The following is a 10,996-nucleotide window of genomic DNA, read 5'->3' as shown; positions in this document are numbered from 1 at the left end:
GGAAGAAAGTTAGCCACCAGGATACATGAACACCAGCTCGCCACAAAAAGACACGACCCTCTCTCCCTCGTAGCCCTACACACGGATGAAAAAAAACACCATTTCGACTGGGACAACACATCTATCCTGGGACAGGCTAAGCAAAGAGAATGCCAGAGAATTCCTAGAGGCCTGGCACTCCAACCACAACGCCATAAACAAACACATAGATCTAGATACCATCTATCAACCCCTAGAAAATGAACAGGAAATGACATCACCACAAACCCCAGGAACCCCATCCAGGACAAACATATAAATAGAAAGCAGGAGACAACAACTTCGCTTCACTTGGAGGTCGCCACTGATGATGTTACCTAGCCAGGTAATGAAACGTCTGGATATCAAACATACAGCTCAGCGAGCAAACCTACACCCTAAATAGGTGATAGTCATTCACTAATTCATTTCAAGATAATGCCCTGAATCAGTCAGCATATCTAATTTAAAATTTAAGCAAAGCCTGGCAAGTTAACTGACAATCAGCATTAATAGGTGCATTCTCCATGACAATCTCTCTACCAGTTAGAATCTACTTGCAAACCAATCAGCACTCTACTCTCAACCAGTATGAACAGTGGGGGTTTTCCCATTGAATTGGTATTCTTGTGAATTGCTCAGATGAGTGCCAAACAAAAAGTTTCAATATCTTCTTTCAGCAAGAGTCAAATTCTGCACCACCAAATAATTATTTGAAAACAGCTTTACTTAAAAAGGTATAACAACTGTTTGCAGATGTGCATTCATCACATTGATATATGAATAAGTCATACTTACTTAATTGTTGGTACCTCATCTATTCTATTGCCCAGTTGTGATTCATGAGATTTACTCCTGGTGAGTCCAGAGAAACCAGGAAAAAGCTGAATAAGTTTCCTAGAAGGTGGTGGTGGAGTTCGGGGTGGCTTAAAACGATGCTTCTTCTTAGAGGGAGGAGTGGCTGGTGGCGTAATTGTAATAGTTTGGGGCCCTGATGTTCGCCGACCCGGTCGAGGGGATGGTGAAAAAGGGTCTACTAAGTTGTCGGAGCGATTTGGCAAGCATATAGATTCCGAAGTTGGAATAACAGAAACAGATATTGAACGTGGTGGAGAGGGTATTAGTCTGGGAACAGGGGAAGGACTGTGTGGCTGTCTTGAACCAATAGGACAAAATAGTTCTGAAGGAGATGCAGTACTGCTTTCTCGTCTTGTCTCGGATGAAGTCCAAAGAACAGTGTCATCTTGTAGCTCACCACCTATTTCAAAAAAAATACAAAATAAAAGATCAAAGTTCATTAACATAGCAACATTTGCCTTTAAAATTCTTCAAAAACTCACTGAATTTCTGGTGATAAACATTTTCATACAGTATAACGGCTCAATGATGAACAATGAAGTAACATGACAACAGATTAACAATTAATAAAAGACTTAAATGACAGAGTCATCACTTGCATTTCATTTAGATTTAAAAATACTATAATAATAATTTCACCACAATGTAAATGATGTTTGACAGATTTGTCATGCTTTAGGAAAGTATTCGGAAGCAAACAATGGAAACAAAAACAGTCGGATTAAAGCAGCCAAAACGCAAGGCAGTTGAAAGGAAATAGGAAGGAAGCCAGCGTATAGATCATTACATGGGTGCAAATTAATTGGCACAGACATAATGAACCAGTTGCAATATTTTGAACATTCCAATATTCTGTACCCCTTTGTAGGACCTCAACAGGTCAATTACTAAAGCGAAAATTACAGATATGCAAAACAGAAGGAACAATATTTAGAAGTACGATCTTAAATAACAAAAGGAGATAAGTTGAATTGAATACTATTACTGATAATGCTGCTAATGCTTTTAAAAAATATCATTCGTGGGATGTGGGCAACCCTGCTAATTCACTGTCTATTTCCAAACTTTAACTGCTCTGGCAAAAGTGGTGGTGGGCTACATTTCTGATTCATTGCAGTCCAGAGTGTGTAGGTACACCCACAGTGCTTTCAGGGAAGGAATTCCAGGATTTTGACCCAACAATATCGAAGGAATGGTGATATAGTTCCAAGTCAGGATAGTGTGGAACTTGCAAACGATAAAAGTGTCCCCATAGATCTTCTGCTCTGCCCTTCCAGGTAGACACATATTCAGAAGGTGCTTTCAGAGAAGTCTGAAATGCATCTTATAGATGCTACACAGCTGACACTGTGCTTCAGTGGTGAAAGAAATTAACATGGAAGGGGGGCAGATATGGTGCTAATCAAGCAGGCTGTTTCCCATGGATGATGTTGAGCTCCAAGTGTTGTTGGAAGTGAACCCATCCAGGCAAGTAGAGCGGTTTCCATCACAGTCCTGACTTGTGCCATGTAATTAGTGGCTTGGAAAGTCATGAGGTGAGTTACTATGCAAAGGGTCCATAACCTTTGACCACTTTGTAACCACCATACTTATATTGCTGATGAAGGGCTTATGCCCGAAACATCGATTCTCCTACTCCTTGGATGCTGCCTGACCTGCTGCGCTTTTCCAGCGCCACACTCTTGACTCTAATCTCCAGCATCTGCAGTCCTCACTTTCTCCTACTTATGTTGTTGGACCAGTTCGATTCCTGGTCAACAGTATCCAAGATATCAATACTGAAACTTTGGTGATAGTGTTGCCATTGAACATCAAAGGAAGATATCCTATTGGAGATGGTTATTCCCTGGCATTTGCGTGACACACATGTTTCTGGTCACTTATCAGCCCAATCCTGAACATTATACAGAGCTTGCTGCATATGAACATGAGCAGCTTCAGTGTCCAAGTTGTTACAAATGCTGCTGAACATTACATTCAGAAATTGCATAAATCAGCAATGAAATCAAATGGAAGACAATTCAGATCTACTCAAGCTGATAAAAACCAGACAGATTTCTCATTGAAGGAAAAATCTCCGAAGGTGGAATATGTTGGGTAATTCAATCTCAATACAGTACTCAACTTGGGCACCACAACTTTAGTTGTTCAATTCTTAATTAACTGAGTTGGGCTCAAAAGATGCATCGAATAACTCAACTAATGCTAGTTTGTCAAAACATTTTTACTATTTGTGAAGTAGTCAACTCTGCAAAATATTTTACACAAAATGTGTGGAATCTCCCATCCTTCCCCTTGTTGTGCCAATTTTCCAAAGTGGAGCAAACACCCAGCTGTTGAAGCCTTCCAGAAACTTGTCATCTAGTCCATCAGTATGCAATTAACTCAAGTAGGAAATGTCAGCACTAGAGTTTTGGGAATCACAGCCAAGTCCAACAATAACAGAGCAGAACTTGCCAGTGGCAGCAAGCCAATAGCAACCTGGACCAGGACCTTGTGACAAATTTGTTATTGCAGCAATTGATCCATCGCAAAACTGCTAGCTAAACATGCTGCTCTTAAAAAAACAATTACTCTGGACTTCTGTATCTGGGCCAGCAGTTAGTGCCCATCTCTAGCTGCCTTGAGAAGGTTATAATGGACTGCCTTCATAAGCCATTGCAGCCCAAATGGTGTAGGGAAACATCGCTTTCTAGAAGATATCTTGACTCTGTGACACTAAAATGGTAATATAATTTCAAGTCAGATGGTGAGAAGCTTGGAGGGGAACATGTAGATGCTGTGTTCCAATGTATTGACTGCTCTTCTCCTTCTAAGATGGCAGTGATTATAAGTTTGGAATAAACTAAGGAATTCTGGTGAATTTCCGCAGTGCATCCTATACATGGTACACAATACTCCTACTATGTGGTTGTGGAGGGAGTGAATGAATGTTTGTGAATGTGGTGACAATCAAGCAAGCTGAGGGCCATTACACTTCAAATATTGTTAGCGCAGAGAGCATACCATCAGACTCCTGACTTGTTTGAAAGGGTTATTTTACCTCTCCACAAGGGGGGAATGTTTTAAAAAGAAATCCCCTTTCCTCCAAGTCTTCACCCCCATACTCCAAATTATTTCAACTCACGCAACCTAATGTCCTCGCCCCAAATCCCATGACCCTTTATATAATAGAATAGTAACTTACTGACATTTGTATTTTTACAAAAGTGAAAATGTTTAAGTCGCCATACTCTGGCACCTACATTAATAACTGAAATCATATACATAAAAAATTAAGACAAAGTACTCCCACCCTTTCCTTCTCACCTATCATACCAATTCATTGAACACTGAAATGTGCATATACGCAGTGGGTTTTTTTTTAAATCAATCATTCTATTACCTATATTTCTATATGACAAAATATACTCTATTCATAAAAGCCCATTTTGGCCCAACAAGTCCACACTGACTCTCCAAAGAGTAACCCACCCAGACCCATTCCCCTACCCTATATGTACCCCTGACTAGTGCACCTAACACTATGGGCAATTTAGCATGGCCAATTCACCTGACCTGCACATCTTTGGATTGTGGGAGGAAACCAGAGCACCCGAAAGAAACCCACACTGACACAGGAAGAATGTGCAAACTCCACACAGACAGTTACCGGAGGTGGGAATCGAACCCGAATCTCTGGCACTGTGAGGCAGCAGCACTAACCACTGAGTCACTGTGCTGCCCCTATTTTGAAATAGTAATACTATTTGTATCCATCTGTCGCCATCCCACATACCTTCCCCCAGCCCCACTCCTATCTATCTCTCAGCACCCCCTCCACACATTTCTGATGAAGGGCTTACGCCTGAAACATTGACTCTCCTGCTCTTCGGATGCTGCCTGACCTGCTGTGCTTTTTCCCAGTGCCACACTTAGACACGACTTAACAAGTCAGTCCCAGACACCGGGGACTCTACCATCCAATTTCAATGGTGACAGCTGGTTATTTAAGTGGACAGCTGCCTCCAGAAACCTGGCACATACCAACAATGTCCTATCCACCAATGAAATGAGAAATGCCAAGTTCAATATTCCTGACTTCTTTGAAGTTTTGCACCAGAGCGGAGATGCTCTGAGTCATGGTGAATGTCATGGTTGTGACTCATGGCGCCTTTAATTTCCTGATGTAAAATACCAACATGAGTATTCGCCAGAGAAAATTACCAAACAAATTCCAACAGTATCAGCAGTCACTACAACAATAAAACACAATCTCTAACTTTAAACAAGATGCATACTGAACTATAAAAAAAATTAGTTTAGAATCTTAAAGTACCTCACAACATGTACTTTTTTTTTACATAACCCATCCTGAACAAAAAGCTGTTCAGTAACCTCTCAAAGTTTAAGATATTGTGGCACACTCTCAGACTACACCAATTACATCATTGCAAGAGCTGAATGGTAACAATTACCTGAATCATTCATGCTTCTTAAACAGGAGAGGGCAGCATTTAGCCGACAGCATTCCTCAGGGTTAGCTCCATACCTCTTCATGACTTCACAAACCTTCGTATCGGACATATTCAGCAAAATGTCTAGTGTCAGATCACCTGGGACCTCCTGAAGACAAAAGTACAAACATTAAAAACAGAATTCACAATGTTTCAATTTATATTACAGTAGCATTTAATTGAAATCAGCTATATTTATGCTTTCTCATGTTAAACAATTCAGCTGTGACACAGCATTGTAATATCTACATCTTAAATCACAGGCCTATAAACAGCAACCGTTTTCTCAGTTATTTAGATCAGTTTTACTCAATAGGAAATAGCTAAACCAGCCAAATCAAACTGTGATCAATAAAGCAATAAAAGAGCTTTGAAACTTTCTATCGTGTTGAGAAATGTACCAGGGCTAGAAAATGCAGGAATTGATGTGAAGCACATGGCTTGTCCCAAATGTTTAAAGGAGGGGATTGCAGGAAGTAGATTTCCATGTCAAACTGCAACATGAAACCTATCATTTCACTGCCAGCAGTAGTAGTATTGCTAAACGTCAGATAAGCATAGAAAAGTACACAATCTAAAAGTGACAGGAGTTTAAAGAAAGAAAACTGTTCAATGACCTCACTCTACATGATCCACCAGCTAACAGACGTTCTGCAGCTCACTGTTTTTAAGGCTCATGCTTGTGCAAAGACTTTGGGAGTTAGACTGCAGCCAATGATGCAGTCACAATTATAGAAACCTTTACAAAGAGCTCAAAGATTACTTGCAAGTACAATGGAGTCTAATATTTCCACATACCAAACACTTCAATTTCCATGCGTAGATTTTAAATAAATTCTGCAGGTTTTCCTAGACGAACTTGAAAAAACCCATTCAATGGTTCTCCACATCTCTGGCTGTTTAAATTGACTAGCCAAACACAGCAACCTTAATCATGAACAGAGTCTCCTGATGTTGGACTATTCCTTTAAATTTTCCTTGATGTGTATGAGGCCCATTCCTTGATTCATGTAAGCATACTGTGATTAATGCGTTTTTAAATAAAGCATTCTTCATGCTACAGAATGTCAGCATTCTTTGAGATCATAATATAGGTAGCACTCAGTTCCAAAAGTACTTTTACAAAGCGTTCCAAAATAATTAAATGTTGTGAAATTCTGCTGACAAATAAGAAGACAGCCAGTGGGACCAGGGCTAGTTGCAAGATTTTCAATAGGTTACTCAGGACAGTTCCAGGGTCACTGAAGATGAATTCAAAAGGGGTTCGGGCAGGAGACTAATGTAGAGAAAAAGACAGCAAGAGAGAACAAGAACACAACCCTTGGGAGCTGTGGGGATTCAGAAGAAGCCAAATCAGCCTTTAATTTTCAGTCCAGCTAAGAGCAGGAGATTGAAAAGCAACAAGTAACATTGGCCTCACACAACAAAGCGAGATCAAGGAAAAGCCCAGGGTAGTTCTGGCTTAGTGAAGCTAACTACCAGTGAAAGATTGGAGTTGTAAATGCGTAGCGGACTGCAGTTTCCAGAGTTGAGAGTTCAGGAGAGCATACAGCCAGGAATGGGTTAATAGCAGTAGCTGTGGCAGTTAATGATGGAGCAGCAGATTTGAGAGTATTAAGGCCAGATCAGCGAAAGTGAAGCATTGTGAAGTATTGAGATTTGGTGATCTGATATTAATGTCTGAGAATTGCTGAGAAATTTAGGATTTGTTTTGATCACATTTGCTATTGGATATGCACATTTCAATGAGTCCATTATTCATATTTACTATATGTTAATTCTGGACGTAAGAACAGAAGAATGTAGATATACTGTCAATTATTTCAGTGCACTAGTGATGTGTTATAAAGTTTGTTGTTGTTTGTTCAAACCTGCATAATCTTGTAGTTTTATTTTGCTAAAAGTTCCCTGGACCTTATATTTCATCCTTTTTTTTGTTTTTAAAAATGGTCCCTGGTGCCTAGGTAGATCTTAAATTTTGCAGTCTGGTTCATGATCATCAACATACACAGATCACTTTGTACTTCACAGTATAACGAAATTGAAAACATTCTATTCTACAATGAGAGAGTCAATTCCATGGGTAACAAAGTACTTTTCAGTTTCAGCAATAAAACCCAAAATCTACATGGGAATAACATTTCCAATATGGTCTCCTGACTGCTGAAAATTACTAAATGTTTAGTTAAAGTTTTTGTCATTGTTCACACTACAGTGAGATTACAGAATTAGGACTGCTCCCAGCTACAGTTGCTCTGCAAATCAGTGGAATTAAATGTTTTTCAGCAAAATGTTGAATACTCTTCGTACTAAAACAAAAGCAGAAAACTGGAGAAAGTCTGCGTTCTTGCAGCATCGGAGAAAGCAGAATTAATGTTTTGGGTCCAGTTACCTTCTCCAGAACTGAAGCTGGGTAACTGGACACGAAGCATTAACTCGGTTTCTTTCTCCACAGATGCAGCCAGATCTGCTGTGTTTCTCCACCAATTTCTATTTTAGTTCGTATTCCATTATTCTTTGTTTCATTTGACTGTATGTAGCCCAGCAGCAGAGCAACATGCTCAGTACCATCCCAGACCACACAAGGAAGTCTTCAGCCAGTCCAGTCTCCCCATAAATCCCAAGTTGCAGCATTCTGCTAACTAATTCAGTTAGGTAATGGAGTGATTTGGCACAAAACTACCACAGCTCAAGAAAGCTCATCACAAATTATCTTAGGCAACTAAAGTTAGGCCACAAATACAGCACTGACAAGATCAGCAACTCCAAAATCAATTCAAAGTAAAAAGGCTTCCAAAACTCCAATCTGCCAGAACACCAAAAATACTCCATTTAACTTTGCATCCACTCAACTGACCTCAGACTTAGAACACAGACAGTCCAACTCATTCATGCTGGCCAGACATCTTAATCTGACTTAGTCCCATTTGCCAGCATTTGGCCCATATCCTTCTAAACCCTTGCTCTTTACGTACTCATCCAGATGCCTTTTAAATGTTGTAATTGTACCCGCATCCACCACTTCTTTTGGCAGCTCATTCCATACATGCACCATCCTCTGCATGAGCTAATACCCACCAGGTCCCTTTTATATCTTTCCTCTCTCACATTAAACATACACCCTCTAATTGTGACTTCCCCATCCTACGAAAAAGACCTTGGCTTTTCACCCTATCCGTGCTCCCCATGATTTTATAAACCTCCACAAGCTCACCCCTCAGCCATGTGAAAACAACCCCAGCCTATTCAGCCTCTCCCTATAGCTCAAACCCTCCAAACCTGGCAACCACCGTGTAAATCTTTCCTGCACCCTCAAGTTTAGTAACAGCCTTCCTTTAGAAAAGGATCAGGATCTGCCCAATTCATTCCAATATCACATCTTCCCCTGCCGCAAAAACTTGGGCTAGTCTTCTCAAATCTCTGTCAACATTGCACAGCATGACACTTTCTTTCAATACCTATCTGGCAACTCAACTCTAAGTCCCCAATCATTATATTCTCCCAATCTGAAAATGGCAATGTACAGCAAAAGACTCATATTCCAAATGTTACAGCAAGGAAAGGGTGGCTGAGCAGGCTGATACACAAAATAAGATGACTGCATATGGGTACGCATTGCAGCAGTCAGTTACATAGTGCCTAGAAGCATTAGGAAACAAAGTTATAAACGAGAGTCACATAAACAGGCCAGCTGACCATAAACATGGTCAGAGATAACTTTCACACAATGTTTCAATGGAGAGATTGAGAAGTGGAGGGAGAAAATTCCAGAGCTTGGGACCGAGGCAACTGAAAGCACAAACAATGGTGGTACAATACACAGGGGGTCAGAATTGAAGGAATGCAAACATGAGAGCAATGGGGCTGGAGCAGAACAGCAATAGGAATGGGTGAGAGGAGGCCACAGAGGGATTTGAGGGATGCAAATTTAGAAGGAGTTTTATATTAAAAATGGAGGAGGTAGAGATGGAGGAAAAAAAACTGACATTTTGATCAGAAGTAAATTTCACTAGAGACAGACAGAGGCAAAGACAATCCCCTGTAATGCAAGGGGGGAACAAAAGAAAAAGAATAGGAATTTTAAATCTTTCATTCATGAAAAGGGATGGAGTAGATGTCCTTGTCAACCTTAACAATAATGATTAAAAAAATAAATTGCTGGAAAAGCTCAGCAGTTCTAAGGAAGAGTCATAGAGATGTACAGCATGTGATCCGAAACGTTAACGGTGATTTCTCTCCACAGATACTCGTAGACCTGCTGTCCACTAACTTCTGTCTTTATTTCTGATTAACAGCATTGGCAGTTCTTTTGGTTTTTAACAATAATGATTTCTTGCCCAATGAATCCATCATGAAGATAAATTTATCCTCCAACCATGCCTTTTCTTGTACAAGACTGGGGGGAGGGGAGAAAGGAGGAAAGAGAGGAAGAAAAGAGACAGAGAAAGAGAGTGTGAGTGGGGGGAAAAAAGAGTGAAAAAGCGATACACACCATGTTAGACACTGCTTTATTCTCTCAATAATTCCGTTGAATGTCACCTTTTCTCTAGTTTAAATACAAAAATTACTGTTCCCTTCCAGATCATGACATAATTTGGCGACATTGTCTGATATGACAACAATAAAAATACCAGTCTATTCCAGGATCATGATCATGTAGAGTACCTTACTCAGTTATTGGCCATAGCCTTCCAGGATGTTGAAAAGAACAGTAAATGTTAAAACACACCAAGTGTAATGGCCCTGGGAAAGCCATAAACAACAGAATAGTACCCAAATGAAGAAACTACCAAATAATATTCCACATCTATACTTTTACTTCAATGCAAATCAGAACCACACAAGTTGCATGTGAATTCAGGCTGGTGGCACTTTGAATTCAAGAGACAAACTACACAAAATAGTTGATACAAAAGGTTCATCTTATGCAACCACAAGCACTTGCATCACTCTAAAAGGGCAATAATTAGTAACAACTCTGAGCTGCTTTGTCAGATATTTAGTACTTTTACACATACGGCCATGCTTTCCTGTCCATTGAACACCACAAACTCAAGCCTTGAAATCTTGAACTCAAGTGTCAAGTTACTCAAGTTAATGTTGCATTTCACAGCTGTCACTGGTCTTTAAAACTCACAAAACCTGGAGGACATATGGTGGAAGCCAGCTAAATCATTACCATTACATGGATATAATGTGGATAAAATTAACCAGATCTGAGAAATACCGATGGGATAAAAAACATCCTGGAGGTTACCTACAGAAAGCTCCAGAGAGGAGAAGGTACCTAATGTAAAAAATTGTATTCTTAAATGAAACAAGAGGCTCCTCAAAATTAGTACATGAAAAGAATATTGTTAAAAAGGGAGAATACAATTTTGCTTTATAATAAAAGTAGTTACAGTTAATCAATGCAATGATTATTTAAAAACACAGTAAGACACAGCATAAAATCATGCCTTCAAATAAGGCCTGAAAACCAAATTTTAAGTCAGTTCTTCAAGATTTACATCGCTCTCGGCTGACACATGAACTTTCTCCAGCTTGCCTCAAGAAATTTCTTTATGAAGAAGAAGAATGGTGTTAATACAAAACTCATGACCACAGAAAGTGGTAGAAACAAA

At 39.8% G+C, this 10,996-nt stretch overlaps 1 protein-coding gene across 12 annotated transcripts in view; it reads right to left on the bottom strand.

The window, feature by feature from the left end:
- Positions 1–10,996, bottom strand: part of ksr1a (kinase suppressor of ras 1a) — a 222,657-nt gene that overhangs the window by 52,095 nt on the left and 159,566 nt on the right. For all 12 annotated transcript variants that reach the window (XR_006315781.1, XR_006315782.1, XM_043718262.1 and 9 more), the window contains 2 exons: positions 5,334–5,481; positions 817–1,276 (listed from right to left, as the gene is read on the bottom strand). Coding sequence is in view for 10 of the 12 variants with exons in the window: in XM_043718262.1 (XP_043574197.1) it covers positions 817–1,276; positions 5,334–5,481 (608 nt within the window). In the remaining 2 variants the exon portion in view is untranslated. The remainder of the gene's footprint in view (positions 1–816; positions 1,277–5,333; positions 5,482–10,996) is intronic.

This window comes from Chiloscyllium plagiosum, chromosome 28 (assembly GCF_004010195.1).
Source record: "Chiloscyllium plagiosum isolate BGI_BamShark_2017 chromosome 28, ASM401019v2, whole genome shotgun sequence".
Classification (NCBI taxonomy): domain Eukaryota; kingdom Metazoa; phylum Chordata; class Chondrichthyes; order Orectolobiformes; family Hemiscylliidae; genus Chiloscyllium; species Chiloscyllium plagiosum.
Note: the sequence above shows the minus strand (reverse complement) of the source record. Positions and strands in the feature narration are given on the sequence as shown.